This window comes from Phytophthora sojae (assembly GCF_000149755.1).
Source record: "Phytophthora sojae unplaced genomic scaffold PHYSOscaffold_6, whole genome shotgun sequence".
Taxonomy (NCBI): domain Eukaryota; phylum Oomycota; class Peronosporomycetes; order Peronosporales; family Peronosporaceae; genus Phytophthora; species Phytophthora sojae.
This window is the reverse complement of record NW_009258120.1, coordinates 1019066-1044471: the sequence shown is the minus strand read 5'-3', so window position 1 is coordinate 1044471 and position 25406 is coordinate 1019066. Positions and strand designations below refer to the sequence as shown.

Below are 25406 nucleotides of genomic sequence, written 5' to 3'. Positions count from 1 at the left end.
AGGTCTCAACTTGTCGACCAATGTCTGGATCGCTGTCTGGATCACATCGAGATCTTGATCGAAAAGATCGTTCGCTTCAAAGGCGCCAGCCACGAAGCCGGCTTCCTTCAACAGCCCGAGCAGGTTCTTCACCGCCATCAGCTTGTTATCCGTCACTCGGGGGGCCGAAATCGGGCCCTTCGGGTCGTCGATCTGCTCTGGCCGCACGATCACCATGACAGGATCTTGACGCAAGAAATCTCGCAGTTCCTTCAAGTAATACTGACGATCCAGGTCAGCCTCAGACCAGTCGAGCGCCGACGGTCTGGGATCTTCGTCGTCCAAGCCTGGCGCTCTCAGCTTCTTCCTCACGATCTGGGTCTTGTCCGCGATCGCGTCCAGATAGCCCGGATCGAGCCTGATCGGCGAGTCAGCGAACGCGTATCGGTCCGATCCCGCCTTAGTTTGTTTTGTTAGTGAATCTCGGTTCGCACCAAGATCCACCGGGGTCCCCGAAGGGACCTGGGGAGGATGTTGAGGTTTGTCTTCTAGATCTGTCTCCAGATCGCCCTCGATTCCGTCGACAGAAGTCCTCTGTCGATCCGCGGATCTCGTTTTGTTCAGCAGCGTCTTCGTCGATCCGATATCCGACGACGCCTCTTCCCCTGGTTCTTTCTTCACTTGCGCATCTTCTACGGACTCACGGTGAAATCCGGAGTCCCCAAGAGATTCGGGCACGCGCACCATTGTGGGGTAGCGGCATCGGCCAAAATCTGGTTAAGGCCTGATCGAGCTTCCCACCAGCGCCCGGACACCGACTAACGGAGGGGGTCCCCCAACGATCCGTGATCGGCTGAACTTGTTCTCACCTTGTGTACCCGTCGGCGGGCTGGATCTGCTCTCTCGGGGCTCCGAAGATGCAGCACCTGGTGAAGATCGAGTGTCTTGGCGTGACGCGGGGATAGTTTGCGGAGCAGCGCGGTAGTCTTCGCTCTGCGTCCGAGTATACGCTCCGATCGAGGGTTCTTCGCTTCGATCGGTCGGCCTGGAGTAGATCCAAGGCCTCTAGTTGCCTTTCCGGGTGTGTTCCTTCCTTTCCTGAGTTGCTTGCCGCTTCCTATAGCGGGATCGAGGTCGATTGAGAGACGCAGCGATCGCCGGCCAAGCAGTATCCGGTCGATCGAGGACTTGCACACGAGAGAAAGATCACTACAGTAGGTCAAGCTGGCCAATGTATTAATCCAGTCTTAACCGTACCGCTAGTTCAGTCAACGCTTGCCGAGGCCAATGTAGCTCCTGGGACTTGACGACTTGAGGGCACTTGTGGTCTTCTGTGCAAATTGCGTTCTGATTTATGTTTAGCTGGTCTCTCTCTACCGCTGCCATCTCATCTACCATCCTACAACCAAACGATTACTGGATTCTTGCCCTGGCTTCGCCCCCATGTGCCCATCCGGGTCGATCGGCGATCCACGATCGGCTCCCGATCCACGATCGATCCCGATCGGCGATCCACGATCGCCTCCTGATCCACGATCGATCCCGATCGGCGATCGGCGATCAACTCCCGATCGATGACCTGTGCGAGTTGCCGTGCGCTGCCGATCCGTCCTCTTCTGTTCTCGGCCGCCCTAGATCTGCGAGATTGGTCGTCGATCCGGGCTTGGGTCTACATCGAATCATGCCGCAGTCAAAGCGCGATCGCCCGTAATCTGTCTTGACATATGTGTTGCCTTACGCGTCGACGTTATCCAATCGCTTGAGATCTCTCAATAGACCCTCTTGATCCGCGACCCGCAGCCTGATCCCTGCCTATCGTTCTGCCACCGTGTCGCTTGATGTCATCGCAGTTGGAAATTCTTGTTCGGTGCTTCACCACATATGTCTTGAAGTATCCGGGGTGACCTGCCGTGACCACATCGTGGTTTTCACAAATAACACGGTTCTTCAGATCTTCATTGCCCGGAATTACCAGTCGAGCATTTTCATCATCTCTCGTTTGGTAATACAGCAGTCCATTCTTCACAGAGTAGCGTGGTACCTCTTTACCACTAGCGATACTCTGCAACAGCTCCTGAACTCTTCGGTCTGTAGAGTACAGTTGTTTGGCCGAGTGCGTCACAGTTGCACTGGTCGTTTGGACGCTAGCTACAATTTCACGGTTTCGAGCCGCTTCAATGAGCTCACTGAGACTAACCTGAGCGGCATTGTGCTCAAAGAGTGGGTTTCGAGACACTGCATCCGACACTTGGTTACTGTCGCCTGGACTCCATTTGAACTGTGGTTGGAACTCGGCTAGTTCATTGAACCAGCGAGCCACACCACGGTTTGTTGTCTTCTGCGTCAATATAGTCTCAATACTCTTGTGGTCTGTCTCCCCGTAAATGGCCGATCGAGCAGGTAGACTCTCCACACCCGAAGCGCATGCATAATAGCCAGCAATTCCTGTTCGCGCACTGGGTAGTTTAGCTCCGCTGGTTTCATTTTACGACCAGTGAATGCGATCGGATGCTCGAGCCCTCCCTCGTTTTGAAACAAGACGCCCCCTACGGCAAAGTTCGAGGCATCCATACGAATACCGAACGATTTTTCGAAATCAGGAAGTTGCAACACGGGAGGGGTGGAGAGACGGCGCTTGAGTTCATGAAAACATTTCAACTGGTGCTCAAACAAATGCAGCGTTTCCTTTGGGCGCAAACCCTTAGTACTTTCATGCAATGGTCCTGCGAATTGCGCGAAGTCGGCGCAAAAGCGCGAGACATAGACCGTAGTACCCAAGAAGCTTTCCATTTGCTTCTTTGTCTGTGGAATCGGCCACTCGCGAATCACACGCACTTTGTCAGGGTCCATTCGAACACCATTGTGGCCCACAAAATCACCAAGACAAGGGATCTCTTCGACACAAAACTGGCACTTTGACAACTTGACATACAGCTGCTGCTCTTGACAGCGTTGGAGTACTCTGTCCAACGCTTCGACATGCGTCCGAACATCTGTGTCTTGAGTGAAAACATAGATGTCATCAAAGTAGATGCGCATGACATCGCGTAGGTCTCTAAACACCCGCTGAAACAACCGGTTAAAAGTGCCAGGACTACCGCTCAAACCCATAGGGGTGACAAGATACTCAAACAGCCCATCGGGCGTCGAAAAAGCAGTAAATGGAATGTCAGATTCACGAAGTTTAACCTGGTAATATCCCCACAAGAGGTCCATGCAGGAGAACCAGTAACTACCCCCCATTGCGTCGAATGTGTCTTCCTTCCTCGGCATGGGTATGGCCGGCAAAATGGTAGAGCTGTTGAGCTGGCGATAGTCGTGCACAATACGCCAACCCACGGGTTTCTTGACACAAAAAGTTGGGGCACTGAATGCCGAGGTGCTAGGGCGAATGATTCCAGCCTGTACCATCTCCTTCATCCAATCTTGGATGACCTTGCGCTGCTCTGGGCTTTGGCGCCACTGTTCCACCGAAATCGGTTGCGTTCCCGGCTGAAGCTGAATTTCGTGCTCAATCCCTTGCGGACAGGAAGTGTGGTACTCGGCAGCTCAGTGCGAAACACAGTATCGCGGTACTTGAGCAAAACTTCATATGCCGGATTGTCCACTAGCGCCTCCCATCCTTGTTGCTTAAAACGCTCAGCCTTTTCTGAGTCGTGCGGGTTCACAACAAAAACAGCTTCAATACCCTTCCCTTTGCGAAGTTCTTTCATAAATTGCTTCGTTGAGATCAGCTTCGTTTCTCCGAACGCACCGGTGTGGCCATCCTGCCGGTAGCAATGGAATATTCCACGGTTCTGGTTTGCATTCTTGAAACGACGCCAACCAATCATACGTGCGGGAGGTCGGTTAGGTACCACCAACTGATGGGCCAGGGGTTCCTCGGCCCCATTACGTGGACGCAATAGTAAGCGTTCCCAGTCGATGTCAGGGTTATTCTCCCGAAGCCACTTCATTCCGACGAGCACGTCCTTGTCTTCTGGAACAGGCATGACTGTAAAAGTCTCGCACGTCACGGGGAAATTCGGAATCTGTAGCATCATTTCGACGGTACGTCTTGGTCTTTGCACGGTTTGGTTGTATCCCAGACGAACTGTCATCATGTCGTCGGGATGCTCCGTGATTTCCAATTGTAGTCGCTCGGCTAACGCTTCCGTGACACCGTTGAGGCTGCTGCCATTGTCGACGAAGATCGAAACTTCTGCGGGGGTCTCATCCTGCTTGAAGGCTAAAGCGCTTACTTCCAAAATAGCATAGAATTATCCGCCAACATAGTGGTTCATCTCCTTGGTGGACGTACATTGTGGCTTGATATGGCCGAATTGTCCACAGTTGTTACAAGTGGCTGACTTTAGCCAATCCTCTTTCGGCCCACGCTTCGAAGGTGGCTTTCGTTCCTGTGGCTTGGCCGTACTGTTAGCCGCAGTTTTCACAGACGAAACTGCTTTCGACGAAGGCTAATGACTCACTGCAGGTTTTAACGATAGCCCTCCATAGTGAGCAAACTCAAAGTTCGTTGCAATCTCTATGACCTCATGTAAGAACCTTGGACTGAGTTCCTTCACCTTCTTAGCCGTCTCCGCACGAAGCCCATTCTGGAAGTAGAAACGTTTCTCCATTTCCGAAATGTCCAACTCGGATTGAGACATCAAATCCTGAAACGACGACACGTATTCATGGATAGTTCCGTGTTGTTTCAGTTGAAACAACCGCTCACGCAGGTTGTATTCAAAGTCTTTCGGGCGAAAGCGCTCGCGCAACTTTCCCTTAAACAGTTGCCATGATTTCGGCATCCCCGCCGCATCACAATCCGACGAAAAGGCACGATACCAGTTCAGCACAGACTTGCCTAAACTGCTTGACATCATGGTCACAACATCGGACGTATCGGCCTCCATTAATCCTCGTTTGTTAGCGTAGTACTCCTCTGTAGCAAAAATCCAAAGTTCCAGGTCTTCGCCAAATTTCCCTTCATACGTGGGAGGATTCTTCTTTCGTCGTTCACCTTGCGAGGCCAGTAGTTGCTCAAAACGACTGTTGGCCTGTTGCATTTGCATCTGTAACTGGGTCTGCATCTGATTCTGATACATTTGCTGCTGCTGTGCAATCCACAACATCAACTGCTGCATCGACATTGACTCAGGCGCAGGGATTGTCGTCCCCGCCGATGGGGCTTCACTTTGCGCTTCTTGTGGCGTTGCCGCCTCCGTTTGAGCCGTCCGCGGCACTTGACGCTGCTGCGGGTTAGGCGATTCACTCTCACCCGCCCTACTCCTTGTCACAGGCATTATGTCTCGAGCAGATGGACTTTTCGGTGAGTGATCCGTAAAACGGTACAATAAAACGGAGACGAAGTGAAGCTAAAAGTGTGTTTAAAGCTAAGTGTTTCTGAGGTTTTAGGCGGATAAGCCCGTTAATCTTCGCAGCAATGTTGTCCTCGCAGCTCTTAAGGTCGAGAAGAGCTAAGTTGAGTTGCCGATCGACCTTACCCTCAACGCTGCCGTCCTCGATACCCCAGACCTCTTTGCGGAACTTAACTAGGACCCTCTTAGCCGTTTTGACCTGCTTGAGAAGATCCGATTGCAAATTCGCAATTTTCTCCGCCTCGACCGCCGAGAAGAAGAGATCGGTGTCAATAGCCGTAACAAGAGGAGGAGCCGGCGTAGACGTTGATGATACTTTAACGTCACGCGCTTGAACCGACTTCTAGTAAGAGTCCAACACAACCCCAAAGGTTAGGTACTATCCGGTCTAGGCGTGGGCCAAGCCCCAATGTGGTATTTCCACCTGCCCACGGCGTGATGTACCCACTTCTTCGAAGTGTGCTCCCACCGAAAACTGCACGTTCGCAACCTAGAGCGTCCCAATATGTGGCTAGCTCCAATAGTCACAGGTAAACTCGCTTCGGAAGGTATCCCCACGAGCAACCTAGTCTTGAACTTGAACCGAAGCTTGACCAACAAGTGCTACCATGTCACACAAGCCGATGCGAAGACCCGAAGCTTGATGAGCGCAGTGGCGAGCGCTCGAAGAACACTTAAGAGGAAGTTGGAAAGTTGAAAAGTGATTGATTGATCCGTTAGTTTAGCGTCGGTGCGCCGCCGCCGCGCAACCAGTAGTTCTTGGCGACCAGGACACACAAACAAGTATCCAGGTCCCATCCTAAAGTCTATCAATCTCAAATCCTAGATCAATCCTTATCTACCAATGAAAAACTACTAATCCTATTCGTAGCTTGGCCAAAATTTGTGACTTGCGTCCCATAATCAAACGTCCGGCTGGAAAACTTGATTGTTGCACATATCAAGGATTTACAGCCATTGAGGTCGCGCGAATGTCCATGTTTACGCGTCCCATAATCAAGTTTACTTTTGACACCAGCCAATAGGATAGCATATAATGAATATAAACCATGCATCCCCGTATTACGCTGTCCAGCGTAAACTGAAGTGCTGTGCAGCAGCACTTGACGTGGGAGTCCTCTGCCATCTCATTGGCAGACGGACGTCCGCGTCACAAAGCGCCGGGTTCCGCAAGCACGCTGCCAGGTCCGACATGACGCAGGTGCACATGACTGTTATCTCTTGAATTGGCCACGTGCGTAATGCCTCGTTATGAGTCGAGGCAACCACAGTGCAATACGTGGTGTCAAGTGATTCCAGCAGCGGACAAACGGCGGCCAGCACGCTGAGATCTACGACAGGTTGGCTGCCTTCCGTTTTGCCCCCAGCAATTGATAGACGTCGAATATCACGAAAGCACAGACCCAGTAGACCCATCAGCAATTCCACATCGTTAATCGAGCCGAACTACAGGTCCAAGCCCTCACAGAATCGATTTTTCTTCACTGGAGGTGGAGGTGAAGTCCGATCGGGTATGAATCGCGTGGACTCGCCAAGCCTCGTCTTGCAGATCCCGTAACCAGGAACAACCAGATCGACAAACCCCCCGTTAGTGGCTGCGTCGTACGATGCTCTGCACCGAAATTTACTCGAAGTAACTAGGGCGTTGTTAGCGTGTTCAGGCAATCCATGCGGCCACAGTTGTGCTCCTTCCTCAACATTCGCAAACCCGTACGCAATGCCCTCTCCGCCTGCTGGTAAGGGGTATCTGGTCTCGAGCACGGCTGCAATAGCGGACATGTCCGCCTTTGTCAGTTGGTTCTCTCGAATCGTCAGGGTTGAGACGGCGGTGTCGGTGGCTCCAATGCCAGAGGCTCTGCACTGAAGGCAATAGATCAACCACGGCCACCGCTTGGAGGTCATCCACTTCATACACAAGCTAGTCAACGTTGGCCTCGAATCCATCTCGGCAACAGCCGAACAAGCGGAGAAAAGACATCGTCGCTCACTGAATGGCAGACCAACTTGATCTCTCCATACGCCGCTCGGGAAGGAACTATAGTAAAGTTGCCATCACGCGCTGCCGGCAGGCATAGTGAACGACCGTAGATCAACGTACCCAAGAAAAATCCGGCATTTTGCACTACATGAGGATCCGCCACGTCACCGTTATCAGCGGATATCCCATCGTGGCACTTCAACATTATAAAAAAAGTTGGCATCGACGTCCACGCCAATCCTGCAGTCATCGCCAGGATATGGGGCGACGATTTGAAATTCGTAATTTCCAGGTTCCCATCCAGATTCCCTTTAGCTTATTGAGTAGCAATCGCTGGGACTTGCCGCCCAAAAAGCTGAAATCTAGCCTCCCTGCTTCGAATTGGAGCTTTGGCCTCGAAAACACACCGAAGTTTAGCGGAAACTGCGTTCAACTCGCCAACCGACTGCTCGTATCCTTGTGTACCACTAAGCTTACCAGCCCGAGAACTACAGCTCCACCAAATTGAGAAGTTAATGGGCTCAAAAGCTCCCACCGCCTTTTCAAGCCCCATCGCCACTATTTTGTGCGCTGCATCTCGAAATTCAGGCGAGTGTTCCCACGGGTCCTTATAACATCCCAGCAGATCGCCCCAGGTGAGTGAAGTTTCGGTCGCGGTGGCGTCAGATGCTGACAGAGCTCCGAGGAAAAAGAGGCGCCACTTTGCCACGTAGAAGTCGCCATTTAGTTGATACCCGGGTGAAGTCGTTAGCTTGACAAATGCTTCGTTGTCCACGAACGAGAGCAGCGTGAACAGCTCGATTGCTTCTCGTAGTCGTCGACTATCCTCCTCTACGAGGACCACGATTAAAATGGAGTGAGCCGCTGTATGGACATTGACTCGGACTCCGCAGCAAAGTTCGATGCGCACCGATGCGTCTGCTGCGATGCAATTTGGCTGAACCGCGCTTTCACGTAAAACGGCATGCCAAGGCTGCAGGAATTCCCAGGTAGACATCATTTTCTCGCTGTGTTCTCCTCCGCTAAAACCCAAGTGTGAGTTTCCCAACAGAAATGATTGGTGGTCGTGAACTGTGTACTTCTATCTATCTATCCAGACACATCAATTTGGGTACCCTAGATTTGTTGTTGTGTTAGTAATACCGGCTGCGCGAATAATGTTATACTGATTGATGGATCGAGTGACATATCTAGACCACGCACAGTCGATCCATTGCAAATTTGTTCAAGTTACCACTCGGTCTACGCCGGTGTCATGGCGGCCGGATGGGGATTCCTCGAGCCTTGGCGGGTCGTATTGCACGAGAGCATTATACGGCAAGAAAATGTCAATTCAGCTGAACCGACTCTGCAAGTTACGTTTACCGAGCCAAACTACTACTCCAAGTGGCCAACGATCCACCTCAGGCTTCCCGGCGACCAGCGAGATGCCGCGAGACTACAACGGCTTCGCGAGGCCATGGAGCTGTTCACACTGCTTGCGATTGTGAACATTAATGCATTCAAAGAGGTGGTGTTTTCTTTGGCGGTAGCATGGCTGGATGACCACATCATTTACCCTCCAATCTGGAATGTCCTGTTGGCTGGGTCTCTGTCTCCTCAAGACGTCGCTGCAGCTCAGACTGAAGTCACGTAGGGGACTTTCCTTTGGTTTCCGGATAATCCATTGCAATGTTCGCCCGGTTTTCAAGCTGCAGCGCAGAAATTGGAGGCATTGAGGGTTGGCGAGTCTACCACTACTATGAAGGGGGTTGATGGGAGGGCTGCGATTCACTGGAGTTGCAGGCAGGCCTTCAGCATTCAGAACTGTATGGGAGCCAATACCCTGAACAATTGGGTGAACCATCAAGCACAAGTCGGAGTCAATTTCGAGGTCTATTCGATGTTGCTGTTCCTCCAATTGTGCGAATGTGTGCTACTCGAGATGCCGCCGCGTTTCTGACTACCGTAGCATCTTAGTCCTAGGCGTCACTGCACAAGCACTTATTGCAAATCACAACAAAGCGTGTATTTCAAATTAGCTTGCACTGCTAATTATTCGTCTCGCTACCGTCGCTGTCGTCACGTCCGCCACCGACATGTTCGCGGTGCTGCCGCTACTGTGAGCATCGCGCACTTCTTTGAGAGCAGCGGCGTGCCCGGCCGTACCCACAGCAGCGAGAACACGTGGGCCAGCATGAACAAGGAGATGAAGAAGGAGACGCCAGGCCACGGCCTCAAGGTCGAGTACCAAGCGGTGCTCTCCATCAGCGGCTGCTCCAAGAAGCTACGCACGTGTGATGGGAGCGTCCCCAACTATCTAACGTCATTGAGCACCCAGTACCATAACATCCAATAGAGACTTTGAGCCGACTACCGAGAACCTTCATCTTCTGCGCGTTGTCTACCGGCATGCGTAGGTACGTCTTGCTTTTCTTCCCTTTCTTGTCATTTCCCTTGATTCATGCTTCGAGTGTGCTGGAAAAGCCTTGTTTTAAACGGAATAGAGCTTAAAAATAAAATCATGTGTAATGTAGCCATATGTTAAAAATGGCAGTGGACGCCTGCCAAAAGTATATCAAACCGTCGACATATCTGCAGCAGATATGCGGAGTATATGCCGGTCATAGATCCCGCGAGGCCCAGATTTCGTGTCGATAGACAGCCCTACCCCTATGAATATGTCGTGTAGCCATCTTAAATATTTAACTTGTTATTTGTATACTTTAAGTCGACCATCACTCTACCGTCATTCGGGCGACATACTGCCTCGCTTATATCTTCCTGCCGCCAACTTGAAGTTGCGCTCACTTTTGAAATAGCCTCCGAAGGCGCGAAGACAGCAAACGGTCTCCGGTACGTGAGCTGCAATTGCAGTAAGTGCTACTGGCTGTTGGCTAACACCGTGTGTTACAGCAGGAACGATGGTGCATCTGACGCACTCCGCGATCCACTGGAAGCTCCGATGCATCGTCAACTCCTCCTCCTCCTCCAGCGACGAGAACACGCCGCCGAACGTCCGCAGCGCCCGTGCCATGGGTGCTGACGGCGGCTCCAGTGCGACGGGCACGGCGACGCCGCCCTGGCTCACTCCAGAGCGGACCAAGCACCGATTCAAGCGCGTGACGAACCCGCCGGCAACGCCAGAGACGCCGACGGCCCCGCTGCCAACTTCGGGGGCGCGCACAAGCCCGACGACGTCCTCGCCCGTGCTCCTGGAAACGCCTCCAAGATCGCTGCCGCCAAGCCGCTGTCGCCCCGTACTCACGCCAGGCTTGGGGCCCCGCCATGTGCCGCGCAGCCAGCGCACAGAGCCCCGTCATGTGCCGCGCAGCCAGCGCTCGGAGACCCAGCGCACGGTTCCCAGCCATGAGCCACGCAGCCAGCGCTCGGAGACCAAGCGCACGGACGACATTCGACGAGCGACACGGACAGTACCGGCGGCTGCGCCCCGTGCTCAACTGCAGGCGTCACGGCCGGGGGACGTGTTCGCGCCGGCACGGTGGCCGTACGCCATTGCTCACTTGCGCGAGCAATAGAACCCGTTGGCCACCGTCTTCCCAGCGGTCCAGCCATTCGGCTTTTGCGGTTGCTGGAATCTCTGCCGGACCGACAGCTGCCGCAACGCGCTTGTCAACGTGTACTGCAATGCCCGTTGCTGCCCGTACGGGGGCAAGTGCGGCAACGGCTTGGAGGAGTCAAGCAAGATCTTCCTTGGCCGCAACTTCCGCACCCAGCAGCTCGAGGTTGTCGCTGCCGAGGACATCAGCGCCGGTGAGGTGCTCGGCCACTACCTAGGCGAGATCGAGCACGTCAGCGTATCTCGAGCCAACCGCCCACGCAACAACGGCTACCGTCTCCTGACGAAGCAGCGGCCCGAGAAGCCGACGTACCCGATCTGCGCTGCGATTAATGCTGAAGGGATGGGAGGGCTGATGCGCTTCCTGAATCACTCGTGCGAGCCTGCAGCGGAGTTCAGGGAGGTGTCGAACGGGCGGTGGTCGCGGCGACGACGCGGCGCATCTACCGTGGCGAGGAGGTACGATGACGACCTCTGGTTCGTCTGCCGTTGCGAGCGAGACGGCTGTCGCCACCGCAACATCCAAGACGGAGAAGACCCGTGAGATGACAGCAGCACAGCAAGGTTGCTAAGGAGCGCGGAGCATCGAGTGAAGCAACATGCATGTATGAGTGAATGGACGACTGAATGCAGGAAGGTGTTTGAAAATCGAGTGTATTGTGGGGACGAAGTGCTGCCAGACTACGGGGATGCTCCGACCACTGTGAATGTGATTTGGCGCCAAGACGGCTTCGTTCGAAAGATCTCGAGCCGGCTTCCTGCTGCTGCGTTTGGCACTTTGGGCGCGAAGCTTTCGCGCGCTCCAGGTTGAAGCTGCTAAGAGCAGCATCCTTTTCAAATTGGTGGCGGTGGCGGCATGGTGCTGGTCGAGTTGCCGCCGCTTCTCGGCGCACTCGTTTCTCTCACTTTTGCTTTTGCCAAGCAACGAGCACCCTCCTCCAAGACGCATACCCGCCCCGCCCCAAGCTTCAATTTCGCGCGCTTCCAGCCCTGGTACGCTGCCCCACGCGAGATTCGTTGATGTCAAGCTTGCTGATGGGGTTGTTCAACTTGTTGTGCATGTAGATGGTCCGACAAACCGGAAACCCCAACTACACCACGGCGGACGTCGGCCGCCTCTTGCTGCTGATCGAGAACGAGCTTCCGCTCGGACGAGACGAGTGGGAGCGTCTAGCGGCGTCGTACAACGCCAACAGACCTCGCGGTGCCCCTGAGCGAGACTTTGAAAGCCTCCGCCGCAAATTCAAAGTGCTCTACAGCACCAGGAAGCCGACTGGCACGCCTAACATGCCGCCGCACGTCAAGAAGGCCAAGGAGGTGAAGCTGGCGATCGACGAGAAGGCCAACGTCATCGAGATGGATGACGAGGCCGACGAAGATCGCCCCATCGAGCCCGACTTCTGCTTCGAAGCGGACCCCGACGAGAGCTTCTACGGCGACGACGACGCCGATGGGGAAGGCGTGCAGACGGCCGGCCGGCCCAGCACTGAAGGGTCGACGTGCACCGACGAGTCCGTCGGGCTCGACTCCACCGAATCCGAATCGCCTAGTCTGGGCGAGTTTGAAGAGCTGCTTGCGGCGCCACTCACGAGTGGTGGGTCCGGTGACGGTGCACGTACTCCACGACCGGCGCCTCCTCCAGCAACGTGTACCACGCGCCGTACGGCAAGCGGGCCGCCGAAACCACGTCGAACGGCTGTCAGCTCCGTTGCTGCCAATGCGAGCCCACCGGCGGCTCCGCAGCAGACACCGCTCGCTGCTGCTCGCAGTCAAGAAGCAGAGAAGTGCCCGAAGCTCGTGAACTTTTCGAACCGCTTGGGCGGGCAGGACCTGACAGCGTTCCGTGACACCGTCGGTGCCAAGCGTGCGCTCGAAGAAGACAAGGAGACCATGGAGGCAAGCTTTGCAAAAGCGAAGCGGATTCGCGCCTTGAGGACGTCCACTGCCCTCAAGACCAGGCTTGCCAGCCTCGAAGCCGCTGCGAACAACACGGGCGGAAGCCTGCTCGAGACGATTCTCCTTCTCCGTGAGGAGAACGAACGCAAGGCCGAAGAACGCCGCGCTGAAGAGGACAAGCGTCGCCGCGCCGAAGTCGCTACTCAAGAGGCTCGCTACCTTGCCGACAAGGCCGAAGCCCAGGGACGCCGTCGTCAAGAAAAACTCGAAAGAGAGGACCGAGCTCGTCGCGACCGTGAGGATGCGCGCACTCGCACGCAGGAGCTGATCATGCTGATCAATGCCATTAAGAAGAGCGCGTTAGCAAAGATGGAGACGAAGGAAGGAGTTGTTGGCTCTGCACCTCGCAGCATGGCGCATTCATATTGTAGTAGCGTTGCATTTATCTCAAAGCCGTTGAATCAACAACTTTTCATGTACAGCATCTTCATCTTCATTCAAGTCGTGCTCGCTGCTGAACTGCATCGATCTCTAACTTGCGATAAGCACCATCTTCCACGTTATCATCAGCAAGTCCTACAACAACTTCACATCATCTGTTCAGCATTAGTGTACTTGCAAGGACTTCGAGAAATTCTACGCCACGCAAAATATATTGTTGCCACGCTACTTGCTATGAATCGCTCACTACTTAGGCAACCTGAGTCGGCACCTCCATCTCGCCAGCAAACGTGGTTCGGATCTGCGAGATCCCCACCGTTCGGACCCTGGAGTTGGCCATGCGAAACAAGTTGTCCAGGCGAAGTCCTCGGAGCTTGGGGTCGTACGGCAGTGGCAGGTTGAGTCTCGAGTAGACCTTCTGCACGCTTCCCATGCCCGACTCGGCCGCCTGGCGGACCGAGGTGATGGCATTGTGAAGGGTGCGCGCCGATGCCCTCAGCGACGGCAGGATCCGCTCGAGGTCTCCGTCCTTGAGGGGTGTGAGAATGCGCCCCGCCATAGCTGTCGAACAGGGGAAAGCGGAGTCGGAGACGACGTTCATCCTCGAATCCGGGCAAAAGGCTGGATCGAGTAGCTTCAACCTAAAGCCGAGCGACGTGTCCGAGTCATTCCATGAACCCGGGCAGTTGTGTCGGCTCCAGATAATGCAGCCGTCGGTCGCAAAATAGATAGTTCCTGTAACGAAAACAGAATGTAGCCATCCATTGTACATAGCATTTTGAAGATCTGCGTTGGAAGGTTGCTGCACCTGCAGCATATAGCCAACAATATGGGTTAGGACGGATAGGATCGAATGAATACAACTGCATACGTACTTTGAAGTTCTTGCCATCGATGAAACCAAAAGTGTACTTGAGGAGGGGCTCGCGTGCCTCGACGAGCTTGCCAGCTCGGCTTGGCGCGTTGGTGATGGCCACGAAATGCGCGCCGGAGCATACCCATGGAGCGCCTTGGACAGCGCCTCCTCTGCACGACACAGGATGCGCGAGAGCGTGCTCGGGGGCAAGCCAAAGAGCATGGACAGCGAGCTCTGCTCCATCGAGCCGACGTAGAACGAGAGCACCAGTCCCAGGACTTGATGGTGGTACCGTAGCTTGGGCGGGCGGCCGCGCAACTTGGCTTTGGGGATGAAGTAGAAGCGCGAAAACCTTCGCAGCAACTGCTCGAAAGCAGGTCTGCAGCACACAGTCACACGTTAGCTACATACAGCTTTGTATCATTTAACTCGATCAATAAATGTACCTGGTGAGACTCGTCGCGTTTATAAAGTTGACATCGCTCCCAAATCGGTAGAGAAGCATCCAGGCCGAGTTGCATGGTGCCTCGAGGCACTGTGCCGTCAGGTAGTTGCGACTTCGCATGGCTGTCCGCCACGCCTCTTCCAGCAGCAAGCGGTACACCTCGCGCCGCGCCTCGGCCAGCTCCCGCCCCTGCTTGAGGAAGGCGTCCGTCACGACGAGGAAGGCGTCCGTGTCCACGCTCGCCATCGTCGCTGAGCTTGCTTGCGCTCGACGCGCACGAATCCGAAAGTGACGGAATCTAGAAGAAGTGCGGCAGCAGTGCTGCCGCTTCAGTGTCCGGGGCAAATTGACAGGTTCACATCGAAGTGACTGCATATTCTATAGTGTAGCCACCTGATTCAGGGCAGTAGGAACCGGACGTAGACAGAAGCAATAAGACACTTTTGGTGAAGCTTTCAGGCGATATGCCGACATATATCTTTTTTAAGCCGGGCATATCTGCTGCAGATATGTCGACCGTTTACTATACTTTTGGCAGGCATCCAGTGTCCTACTGGTCAATTTACAACTGACCCTTAGGAGTGAACGACGCCTAGGACTAAGATGCTACGGTACATGGAGCCCAGCAAATCCCCGCTGTGAGAGCGTAAGTGCAACGATAGAAAGTTGGGGCCACCCTGGGGTCTCTGACTTATTGAGCGCATTGGCAAGAACCGCAATTGCAAATTTGTCACTAGACCTCAACGCTACCCTAATGATTTCGCAGCAAGCCCTGCTGAATCTTGGATTTATGATGAACTCGCTGCTGTGCGGACACGTGATGCGTCTTGTGACTGAAACCGGCAGCGAACACTTGAACAATCCCATTCCAGTGGCAAATGGGAAAACGAACGAATGCAGTGCTGGACATGTAAGTGGGCGTTTACTGCAATCTGCTCGGCAGTCGCGGCGTTGTCAGCTGAGTCGCATCTAGACTCTTTGAGCATAGATTTAGAAGGCTCAGGGCGGTGGCCTTGGCTTATTTTCGCGATTTGTGGTGGGACTTCAGATGTGGGTGTGCCTTGTGTCAAAATTCGGAAGGGAGCATTGAGACAAGCTGACATATTGGCAATGCATGCCGCGCTTCGAGATAATTATCCTCAGCCGCTGTTGCAGTCTGGTCCAAATGGCTCCCAGCAGTATGGTATTGTCGAGATTGATGAAGGCACGGAGCTGCGTCTCTGTGGAGCATTTGGTGGGGGTCGTAGCTCGACTGTTGTGGCTAGTGCTTGCCGATGTCGAGCACTTCACGACCCGAACGACAGCGAGTGGATCAATCTCGTCGTCCCCGGATATGGCGCTTGCAAGGCCAAACTTGATGACAGAGGCGTCCGATTCACGGCTGATACTGGGGGGGGTCCAAATTTCGAGAGAAACGATTGAGTGGAACTCTGGAACTGCGCTATGTTGAGTTCGAGACCCCGGGTGTGTTGATAGATGTGTTGGTGCTGGTCACGAGGGGCCTTTGCTCGCTGAAACTATACTTCAACGCAGAGGACGCTACAGCCGCGAGTCATGTCGACCTTTGCGCTCTGGCTAGGGCTTGCCCCAATCTCCTGTATCTCTGTCTCAGATATGCTACGGTGGTGGTGTCTGAACATGAAGCAGCTCTGCGCCTTTGGTCTGTGAAGACGATCAAGTTAGACGAATGTTCCTGCACGCTGGCTGATCTTGTGGGGTGTTTGAGGGACCCAAAGTTACGAATGGCTCGGGAGCTCGTTCAACTCAAGGTGACCCCGCGTAAGAATGAAGAGTTTGCAGAGGAAGAAGTGCGCGAGGTGATGGCTCACAATGGTCAATTCCTGCCCGTAGTCAAGGAAAAACTCACTACGAGTTCGAAGGCAGCCGTGATCAGTGTCGTCACGGCCGCGACTTGGAGCACGAAGCCGATTCACTGCCTGGACGCGTACATTCTGAGCTCAATCTTTGTATTCGCATCAACACCGACGCAGCGATCGGTTGAATGCCAGTGTATGGGCTAGATGGTTTCGAGTCCAAAGTAGCTAGTTTCCATTTGAACCACAACTAGACTAGTTGTCAACTAGTTACATGTATGTCGCTATGAATGGCCGTGCCCTTCCCTGCTGAAGATATTGCTCTACACTGTATTAATACGACTACGCGAAACTCGATAGTACGGGCAACAAGGTAGATGCATACCTCGGTATCATTTCAAAATATGAAATGATATAACTCATGGCAGCGCGCGACGACAATGGGGAAACTCGCACTTTGGTTTTTGTGGGGGGCAGATGACATCGAATTGGGAATTCCTGGAGCCTTGGCGTGCTGTTTTGGATGAAAGCATGCTCCAGAAAAATCGCAACGCATTGGTACGCGTGGAGCTTTCTTGCCAAGTCCGATATGATACCGACTGGGCACTTCACAGAGTTTATCTCGAGGTCCCCGTAGATGAGGGTAGTCGCCGACATGAAACACGATCGCGTCGGCTACGAGAGGCAATTGAGCTGTTCACGCTGCTTTTGTTTGTGGACAATGACGCATTTGCCGAGCTAGCGATGGGTTCAAGTAAATTTCAGTGTAGTGACTTCTGCACCGTAACTTGGAATCTCTGGTTCGTCGGCGCTCTGCCAGCATCGGATCCCGCCGCAGTCGAAACTTCACTCACCTGGGGGGATTTGCTCGGATGTCTGGGTGACCCGTGGGAATACTCGCCTGACTTTCGAGCTGCAGCTCATAAACTAGTGGCGATGGGGTATGAAAAGCTGATGGAAGCATACGGGCCCATTTATTTTTCGATGGAGTGGAGCTGCAACTTCCTGTCTTATAAATTAAGCGGTACGCAGACATTCGACCATACGATTGGTGAGTTGAATGCTGCGTCCACTCAACTTCGGCGAGTTTTGGAGGCGAAAGCTCCCGTTAATGTCCAACTCGCACTCTATCACAATAGCGATGGGATGCCCAGGCAACCTCCGGCAACGGATACTCTATTAACGCGTTCAAGACACGACGTAGACGCAAAGATACATAGTTTTGCTGAGGCGTCGGATATCCTGAAGGTGACAACAGGATTGGCTTGGACTGCAGCCTCGAATCTAACCCTTAAGCTGGAGTGTTGTAACCAGAATAAGTCTCCTGGAGTGTTGGTCAATGCAGGCTTCTTCCTGGGCGCGTTGATCTGCGGTCGGTCACTCTGCACATCAACAATGTCTGAGGATTCAGCCCGCATTACAGCTCGAGCGGAATGCAAAATGTTGCATTTACCGTACAACTCGGTACCCGCTTTTATTTATGCGGCCGTTTGCTCGGCAGTTGCTCTGGTGGACCCAAGGACACGACTGCAAAGCTTACGCCTCCCAGTGATGAAGCCCGACGAGTGGTCGTGGTTAATGTATGCGCTCACTGCAGAGCTACCAGCACCAAAGCTCCCGAAAGCGTTGTCGATAAACTGATGATTCGAGCAATGACAGTGACCAATGAGGACATGTCAGCTATTGCGGCAGTGTTGGCTACTGGCTTCCCTTTAACAGCAATGAGTGCGACTCAAAGCCATGGCCGCGTATACGGGTCCGTGGATGTTGACGAAGGCACACAGCTGTGGTCTCGTGAATCTCCGTCTGATGACAGCAACGCTCTGGTTGCATCCTGCAATTTCCGATGCCGAGCTTCTTGCGATGTCACTAACAGCGACTTTGTGGATCTCGTTGTTCCTGGCTACGGGGCTTGCAAGACAAGACTCGGTGATTCTACGCAGTTCACGCCTGATGTGACGAAACTCCGCCCAAACGAGAAGCGCCTTTGTGACGAGTTGGTATTGGTTTTTCAAGATTTTGGGGTGACGATGGATCTTCTGAAGTTGGCTTTCGGTGGCATTCGCAGATTGTCCACTGAAGTGGCGAGTAAGGATGACAACCAACCTGTTGTAGATCTCAGTGTCTTGGCCAGCGTATGCCCGCTACTAGAAAGACTCCATACGACAAACTGTGACGTGGTGGTCTCGGCTCATACTGGCGTGGCCCATTCAGGACATGGCGATCTGGTGGCCCGATGCGGTGTCAGACCTGACAGCGTGCTTGCGAAACCCCGCACTTCGAATGACACGGCACCTCGTGAAGCTGGTCGTCGCATCGAAAACGAACCGGAATTTTGGTGAAGAAGTGAGAGAGCTCACCGCCCACGATGGAGATTTCTTGCCGGTCGTCGAGAAAAAATTACCAATCCAGGCGAAAGTCGCACTGATCAGTGTTGTGATGAATGGCAGCACTGCGCGACACTCAACGGCGGAGTCGATGGCAGTTCATCACATGGATGCCAACATCCTGGGCCTGATATTTGTGCTCGCCTCAACGCCGGCACAAAGGTCAGTGCGCAGTTACTAGAAGTTGGCTGTGTAGTGCATCGACAGGTGGACACTCCCATCCGCGCTTTCAATTCAGGCAAATAATCATATTTAATAACGTTACCATTCATACTAGCGATTTGTCTGGGTGCTGCGTACTCTTTTACCGCTCCAGCAGCAAGACGAGCTGCTCCATGATGGACACGGCTGTCTTGGGGTTCATCTTCCTCATGAGGCTGTTCGCGCTGTTCTTTTCAGGAACATTTTTCACGCGCCGGAACGAGGCCGTTGCATTGTACAGCGCCAACTTCCTCGATAGCAGCTCCTGCAGTCCGCTCAGGCGTTTCTCGGCTTCACTCCAACTTTCTTGCACGTTTGGATTCCTTCCAGCGAGAGGCTTCAGCAAACCCAGGTAGTACTTGATCACGTCCGCTGACAGGATGAAAACGTGGTGCATATCGCGGTGGATGTGCAGCAGGTCCACCAAGGTGTCCAAAGCACGCAAATCAACGTCGAGGCGGTCCTTGTCATCGTCGGTAGCAACCGCTCGTGTTGTCTTGACCTTGTCCGCTGACCGCCGATACACCGTTAGGTTCTTCAGCACCAGCAGGAGCTGGTGGAGAAGCTCTACGTGTGGACGGCTGCGGTTCAAGCCACGAATGGCTGCAAAAATCGTTGACGAAATCTGGAGCTGAACGCACTTGCGGCAGCACTCACGCGAGTACCGCGTGCACACTTCGATAGTGTGGCTTGCAAACAGCATATCTTGTAGCCGTTTGCCGTGCAAAAGCATGTGCAGAGCCATATCCAACCGTGATCCGAGCGTCTGCGGTTGCTCAGTCTGAACGTTTCTCTCCTCGTGCGTCCTGACCCGAAGCTGTTGCAGACTGGTGCTGGACGAAGTACTCGCACCGATTTGCTGCTCCTGGCCAACCAACTTCATCGTGGACAGCTTTTTGCGCTGCTGCGTTACCTCTGGCGTACTGTGGTGCACCCGGACCAGCGTTCCTCGCCACCACGCCTGGAGCTTCCGCACTGCAACGAAGTGGAAGTTACGTTCCCGATAGGGTATTATTACCTTTTGGCGGAGCCACGAACCCACAATACGCGCAGCGCGCGCCTTTGCCATAGCCATCGCCATCGCCTCCATCTCGCGCTGATACTGTTCCTCGGCGCGCCGCTGGCGCTCTGCCCATTTGCAGCACAGGTCAAGCCACCACACCTGCACACGTTGGGCAGCAGCATGCATCTGTAGCTTGTGCTGGATCCGTGCGTCAATAACACTCCTCAAGCAGAACGACCTCCAACTTCTCGTAATCTTGTGAACATCCGAGGTACGTTTCTGCACAATTCCAGCACGAAGTCGCGTCCAACGAGCCCGCACAATCAAAGCGCGTTTCTTACGGTACCTCATCATGCGGTTCCTGAACCAGAACTCGATCCGCCAGCATGATATCAAAACCCGCAGCCTTTGAAGCTGGGTCTGGAGAGCGTAAAAGTTAAATCGGCGATGGCGAGAAATGTACCCGTGTGCACACTTCTGGATGCAAACTGCTGCGCGGTGCACGAAGAGAGCCCGTCGAAATCTTGTCATCGACAACCAAGAACGGATCGCACGCTGCACTTTAGCGACACTTGCACGCACTTTGGCGTACTGCTGCTGCTCCTTTAATCCACGGAATGCCGCCTGAATAAGCGTAGCCGCCAGCATCTTCTTGTGATAAGCATAAAAGCGGTACACAGACTGGATACGGTACGCTGCACGGTGCTCCACGCTTTCCTGAAGGCGACGAAGCCGCTCCTGGCGAATACGTTCTTGCCGCTGTGTTTCCTGCTGCTGCATGCATCGATATCGCAAGAGCATGTTCTGGAACACCAGCAATGCTCGAACCTGTCCTTGACGACGCCATATCCGTGCGTTCCTCTGAATCAGACACGCACTCCGACGGCAGTGCAAATACCAGCTCCTCACGATCCGAGCACGCACCAAGCTCTGTATCCTTGTCGCTGCCGAAGTTCTCCTGTTGAATCGGTAACTTCGGTAAAGATCCTGAATGCGAAGTGCTGCTCGCGTCTGCACTTTAAACTTCAGTTCCTGAGCTCGCAATGCGCGCCGTTGCGCTTCATTCGCCTTCATTCTTTGGTACGTCTTGAGCATACTGTAGAATTGTGTCAACGCTGAAAAGTGACTTCTCCGACGCCAAACACGGACATTTCGTTGGATTACCACAGCAGCATGCTTCTCTTTGCGGAATTGTAGCTTTTGCTTAGCACCACGGAATGCGCTCGCCAGTTTTGTAGCTGCCACATCTCTCTTACGCAGCGCAAACTTACGGAATCCTTTCTGGACGCACTTTGCAGCACGTGTTTCCACCTTGTACTTGAGCTTGGTTCGCCTCTTCTGGAGTTCCTTTTCCTTCATCATCAGCTCAAAGCGCTGTAGAGCCAGCGCTCGCTGGGTCGCCTCGCGGCGGCACTGGAAAATGTTCCAAGCACGCTGGATAACTTGAGATGCACGATGCACTAGCTGCCACTCCTGCTTCCGTTGCTTTCGTGCAGCAGCACGCATGAGACTTTGCCTCCATGCAAGTTGAATTCGGGTAGCAGCTAGGTGCCGATCTGCGATCATTTGTTGTCGTACCAGACGAGCTCCCTCCCTGGACAAATACCGCAACCAGTTTCTTTCGATGATAGCACAGCTTGCCCTCACACGAATACGTTGCGCGGCCTTCCGTTGCCGAGTCTCGTGAAGTCGCCGCTCTTTTTCGCGCCTCCACTTCAGCTGCTTCCTCCAGCGATACTGAATTACAAGAACAGCGCCTACTGAATCTCCATTAAGGCGCAGTTGCTGTCGAGCACGGAATGCTCGCTGGATGGCCACCACAGATCTTCGCAACCGTAGGAACTGAATCCTGGCCACCCACATTTGGAAGGTGCTTTTCACGAGATGAGCTGCTCGCAAGAGTTTGCGGCACTGACGGATAGCCAATCGCTTCTGACTGGACGTGTACCAGAATCGCTGGATGATGCGCGCACTGATGTTCTTCTTTCGGTGCAATCGCAAGCGAATCAGTGGGCTCTTCCACCAACGCTTCAATCTCGATGCAGCGTGAATCTCACTGTAGGAATCCATCAAGCGTGACTGCAAGTAGCAGACGAACGTCACGACCATCTTCTCTTCGGGCGGGTTCTTCGTATTGTACTGTTGTGGCATTAGCACCGGGACTTCTCCAAGCTGCTTGATACGATCGTTGATGATAGCAAAATGCCGCTGTTCATTTGACAAGAGGATCTTCTCGCTGATATTCTCCTCGTCACGTAAATCAGTTGTTGTCGGCAGCATGTCCGATTTCGACAATAGCATCGGATGATAGTAGTGAAGAAGGTAGCATAACGCCTTTCCGTCGGCAAAAGATCGAGAGAAGTCGTCCACTCCAACATCGTAATTGGCGCAAACGGCACGACACCACTCCAGCAACAACCCGTAGCATTCGTGTTCATCAGCGTGCACGAGAGGGGCGTTTCGCTGCTGACGATCGAAAAAGTCTTTCGCGCGGAAACTCATCCGCTTGACAACGTTCTCTGTTTCCCGTTTCATTGTCTGGGCGTCCACAAGCGATTGCAGCTGGAAAGAACTGATGAGCTTCCACAACAGCGCGAGAGTCTTCTCGCGGTGACCATTCACGATGTCCTTCGCCAGGTTCTCGATCATTTTCTCGTCCACCTTGCTGCGCAAACCAGCAAATCCTGACGAGGACACCCGCACGCGCCCACTTATTTTGTGCTTGCTTTCCTTGCTACTGCTGCTCTTTAGGTTATCCAGCACGCTTGCACCGCATTTATCTTGCAAGAAGTGCAGACAGATCTCCACATTGTGAACTTTCTGCAAGCGCGACAGAGCTGGCACGCGCAAGAAGGATGATAATCCCTTCGGCTTGGAAACGCTCTCTCCATCCAGACCTGTACAAGGGGTCGGCGGAGAGGTTGTGAGTGCTTCCATGAGTTTAGCTAGTCGGACACCATCGCGCATGTCTGTCTCCAAACTCTTGATTTCTAGATCAATCTCATCCAATGCCGTCTGTTCGTGCCTCAGCGTGTAGCCCAGTTGCTTCAAATGCTTGTCGATACGACCCTCGCTTGCCAAAAACAGTCTGCAGAATTCGGTCACAAACACCTGCGAGTTTTTCACCCGTAGCTCCTCACCAGCACCGCTGGCTTTGTTCTGTTGGCCGACGTTGCTGCTACTCGAAGCTTTACTGGATGTAGTCTTTTTGTTGGTTGGTGCAACTCGGAAGAGGCAGGGAAAATGAGGGAATTTGTCTGCCTTGTGCTCGATCGCACGATCCAAAAAGATCACGAGCATGAAGAACTTCAACATAAAAGACTGCGTCAGCGAGTCGAAGTATTCACGGCCGTTGATATTTTTCTTCGTGTTCTTGAAGGCGTTACCACCGTCGTTGCGGTCCGCAGTGGAACCATCCATAGGGGTCAACAGATTTTTCACCAAGCGATAATTTTGGGCAACATGCGAATCCTTGACCAAATGTTTCAAAATGATCCGGCGCAATACTTGGGGCATCCTTCTGTCTGGCGGCGACTCTTGTTTCCCTTTTCTGGTAGCCTTCGCGGTAGTGATGCTGAAAATTGTTCGCAGCGAGCACTTTTCTTGCCTCATGACCTGGTTTCCAAGAACAGCGTAGAGACCCAAGCATAGCCACACGGGATGATAGTTGTTCAGCAGGCCAATGAGCTCTTCCTGTAGCCCAACGTCTGCGTATACAGGACGGTCGGCGCGGAAAAGTAGCCCTTGGTTGCCAATTTCATCCTGCAGATTGAACAAAATGTCGTCCATGCTTGGAGAATGGTATAATTCAACTGCTGCTTGAGCCCATTTCGACTCCATGCGTTTCTGAGCCAGCACCCGCAGCGACGAGAAATCAAACCTGCGCTTTGCTCCTGTGCCCTGTTCCTCGGCATCATCCTCCGCATCGCCTCCACTGAGACGCTGTGCGGTTCCATCTAATAAAACGTAATTCATCCATTTCGTGAAACCTTCAGTCTGCTTTGCCATCCAGTTCTCGTCGTACACCTCCTGGCGCTGTTTCCACCAGGACCCAGAGAAACGTTTCTTCGCGGATGGTGGGTCTTGTCCGGCACCGAGGATTTTCCTTGGCGTCAATACCCTAGTCATACCCATACGCGGTTCACTTCTCCTTCTCTTCGGTCCGTTCCGAGGCGGCGAAAACTCAATCGACATCGATGAGGGGCGTTTGTCGCCAACCTGTGCTCTCGGCCTGACGACGACAGGCTCCTGTTCGGGCTCGTGGTGGCCCGCACTCAACGCGCTAGAAATGGTGAACGCAGTACTCCTCGGCTCCGACGTCATCTGTCTGGTATTCACCGCAGGTGTCCTAGGCGGCCGCGTCTGCTTCTCCCTCGACACCACTACCACCGTATCCACCGAACGAGAGGGACGCGACCGTCCGAACCTAGCCACCTTCGGCACACGCGGCGTGACCGACCCAGTGGCTCTGCACTGCAACTTGAAGCGATCGTTCACGGTAAACCTGAGCATGGCCGTCACCTCTCGCCCTACATCTCCCTGTTGCGGCTCAAACGTTACTCTCAGCGTCACGGACTTCATTGCGTCCACCACACAAACGTGCAAGTCACACTTAAACCTCGACTTGGTCGCTGCTGCATTCTCCACACCCGATCCGTCGCGCACGAGAGTGTATCCTTCATATTTAATGCGAGCGTTGCCCAGCTCGCTGGCATTCTCCAGCGTCAGTTGCCTGCCCCTCCTCTCGCCCAGAGGGACCGCGCCGAAGCGCAGCTGTCCCAAGTGGCTGAAGTCGTCCACCAGCATCGTGGCCGAGCCGGAGCCAACGTCCTCAGTGTGTTCCAGCTCCAGCGACGATCCATGGAGCTCCAGCGCGCGCTGTTCGAAGTGCGCCACCGCATTAGACGCTACCCACGGGTTCCGCGCAGCACGTTCGGTATCAGAATCTGATTCATCGTCGCTCTGGGACGCTCTGTGGGCAGCGGGCGAGCGCTTGTCTGGGTTCGGCCGCTTCCCGAGCAGCGACAGCGGCGCGGAGGCCTCGAAATTGAGCTCTGGGGGCAGCAGCTGCGCCTCCAGGAGTGATTGTCGGTGTCCGCGACTCATGGAGACGTTCGGGTGGCCCCAATTGCGGCCGCTGGACGGGATGCGGTTCTCCTTGCCGTCGTCGGCTTGATCCGGCGATAACGCGGCCGTTTCGGCGCCGTTTTGGACGTCCAACGGGTCAGTAGACGCACCGGCGAACGGGTCGAGCGATGCACGAGACGCCCACTTGCTGGTGGTCCTGCTGGCGTCGCTGGCGGCGCGCATGCCGACGCTCTTTCTCGCCGTCGAGGTGCTCGGCTCGGCGTGCGGAAGGATGGCGCGCTTCGAGCTGTTTGAAATTGGGCACTATGTACAACACATCAAATATGTACAGGTGACGCGAAGGTCGTGTGAGTAAAAAGCGTAATTACTCGCGCGACCAATCTACGTGGACCACGC

General features: G+C 53.9%; 12 protein-coding genes across 12 annotated transcripts; 4 read left to right on the top strand and 8 right to left on the bottom strand.

Moving 5' to 3' along the window:
* Nucleotides 1–10: 10 nt before the first annotated feature.
* On the bottom strand, nucleotides 11–726 carry PHYSODRAFT_334906 (hypothetical protein; the record flags this gene model as incomplete). The annotated part of the gene is made up of 1 exon (XM_009532236.1): nucleotides 11–726. A coding segment is annotated over one exon (716 nt), but the record flags the coding sequence as incomplete, so codon positions are not given.
* A 1000-nt stretch (nucleotides 727–1726) lies between these two features.
* Nucleotides 1727–2299, bottom strand: PHYSODRAFT_514063 (hypothetical protein; the record flags this gene model as incomplete). The annotated part of the gene is made up of 2 exons (XM_009532235.1): nucleotides 1727–1973; nucleotides 2079–2299. Coding segments are annotated over 2 exons (468 nt in total), but the record flags the coding sequence as incomplete, so codon positions are not given.
* Nucleotides 2300–3875: 1576 nt separating this feature from the next.
* PHYSODRAFT_403506 (hypothetical protein) lies at nucleotides 3876–4196 on the bottom strand (the record flags this gene model as incomplete). Its single annotated transcript, XM_009532234.1, has 2 exons — nucleotides 3876–3983; nucleotides 4029–4196. Coding segments are annotated over 2 exons (276 nt in total), but the record flags the coding sequence as incomplete, so codon positions are not given.
* Nucleotides 4197–4238: 42 nt separating this feature from the next.
* On the bottom strand, nucleotides 4239–4772 carry PHYSODRAFT_512256 (hypothetical protein; the record flags this gene model as incomplete). The annotated part of the gene is made up of 2 exons (XM_009532233.1): nucleotides 4239–4355; nucleotides 4449–4772. The coding sequence occupies 2 exons, from the start codon at nucleotides 4770–4772 to the stop codon at nucleotides 4239–4241; spliced, it is 441 nt and encodes a 146-aa protein (XP_009530528.1).
* A 2016-nt stretch (nucleotides 4773–6788) lies between these two features.
* Nucleotides 6789–8534, bottom strand: PHYSODRAFT_302847 (hypothetical protein; the record flags this gene model as incomplete). The annotated part of the gene is made up of 3 exons (XM_009532232.1): nucleotides 6789–7377; nucleotides 7728–8342; nucleotides 8524–8534. 3 exons carry the CDS (start codon nucleotides 8532–8534, stop codon nucleotides 6789–6791), a joined length of 1215 nt encoding a protein of 404 aa, XP_009530527.1.
* Nucleotides 8535–9371: 837 nt separating this feature from the next.
* On the top strand, nucleotides 9372–9673 carry PHYSODRAFT_286545 (hypothetical protein). Its single transcript, XM_009532231.1, has one exon. The coding sequence runs from the start codon at nucleotides 9497–9499 to the stop codon at nucleotides 9656–9658; it is 162 nt and encodes a 53-aa protein (XP_009530526.1). The 5' UTR covers nucleotides 9372–9496; the 3' UTR covers nucleotides 9659–9673.
* Nucleotides 9674–10931: 1258 nt separating this feature from the next.
* PHYSODRAFT_511481 (hypothetical protein) lies at nucleotides 10932–11423 on the top strand (the record flags this gene model as incomplete). The annotated part of the gene is made up of 1 exon (XM_009532230.1): nucleotides 10932–11423. A coding segment is annotated over one exon (492 nt), but the record flags the coding sequence as incomplete, so codon positions are not given.
* A 521-nt stretch (nucleotides 11424–11944) lies between these two features.
* PHYSODRAFT_514815 (hypothetical protein) lies at nucleotides 11945–12289 on the top strand (the record flags this gene model as incomplete). Its single annotated transcript, XM_009532229.1, has 1 exon — nucleotides 11945–12289. A coding segment is annotated over one exon (345 nt), but the record flags the coding sequence as incomplete, so codon positions are not given.
* Nucleotides 12290–13466: 1177 nt separating this feature from the next.
* PHYSODRAFT_514745 (hypothetical protein) lies at nucleotides 13467–13649 on the bottom strand (the record flags this gene model as incomplete). Its single annotated transcript, XM_009532228.1, has 1 exon — nucleotides 13467–13649. One exon carries the CDS (start codon nucleotides 13647–13649, stop codon nucleotides 13467–13469), a length of 183 nt encoding a protein of 60 aa, XP_009530523.1.
* Nucleotides 13650–13696: 47 nt separating this feature from the next.
* On the bottom strand, nucleotides 13697–14793 carry PHYSODRAFT_286544 (hypothetical protein). Its single transcript, XM_009532227.1, has 3 exons — nucleotides 14519–14793; nucleotides 14092–14451; nucleotides 13697–14024 (listed from the first exon to the last, which is right to left on the bottom strand). The coding sequence occupies exons 1-3, from the start codon at nucleotides 14761–14763 to the stop codon at nucleotides 13853–13855; spliced, it is 777 nt and encodes a 258-aa protein (XP_009530522.1). The 5' UTR covers nucleotides 14764–14793; the 3' UTR covers nucleotides 13697–13852.
* An 834-nt stretch (nucleotides 14794–15627) lies between these two features.
* PHYSODRAFT_334902 (hypothetical protein) lies at nucleotides 15628–16538 on the top strand (the record flags this gene model as incomplete). Its single annotated transcript, XM_009532226.1, has 2 exons — nucleotides 15628–15885; nucleotides 15969–16538. 2 exons carry the CDS (start codon nucleotides 15628–15630, stop codon nucleotides 16536–16538), a joined length of 828 nt encoding a protein of 275 aa, XP_009530521.1.
* Nucleotides 16539–19022: 2484 nt separating this feature from the next.
* On the bottom strand, nucleotides 19023–25232 carry PHYSODRAFT_511790 (hypothetical protein; the record flags this gene model as incomplete). Its single annotated transcript, XM_009532225.1, has 1 exon — nucleotides 19023–25232. One exon carries the CDS (start codon nucleotides 25230–25232, stop codon nucleotides 19023–19025), a length of 6210 nt encoding a protein of 2069 aa, XP_009530520.1.
* Nucleotides 25233–25406: the final 174 nt, after the last annotated feature.

What these genes read in the sequence shown, in the direction of transcription:
- PHYSODRAFT_286545 (XM_009532231.1), top strand. Translation starts at nt 9,497, where the DNA reads ATGAACAAGGAGATGAAGAAGGAGACGCCAGGCCACGGCCTCAAGGTC.
- PHYSODRAFT_286544 (XM_009532227.1), bottom strand. Translation starts at nt 14,763, where the DNA reads ATGGCGAGCGTGGACACGGACGCCTTCCTCGTCGTGACGGACGCCTTC. An exon ending in AACGCGACGAGTCTCACCAG is followed by an intron (nt 14,452 to 14,518) that starts GTACATTTATTG and finishes TGTGTGCTGCAG; the next exon opens with ACCTGCTTTCGAGCAGTTGC. An exon ending in TCGATGGCAAGAACTTCAAA is followed by an intron (nt 14,025 to 14,091) that starts GTACGTATGCAG and finishes TATATGCTGCAG; the next exon opens with GTGCAGCAACCTTCCAACGC.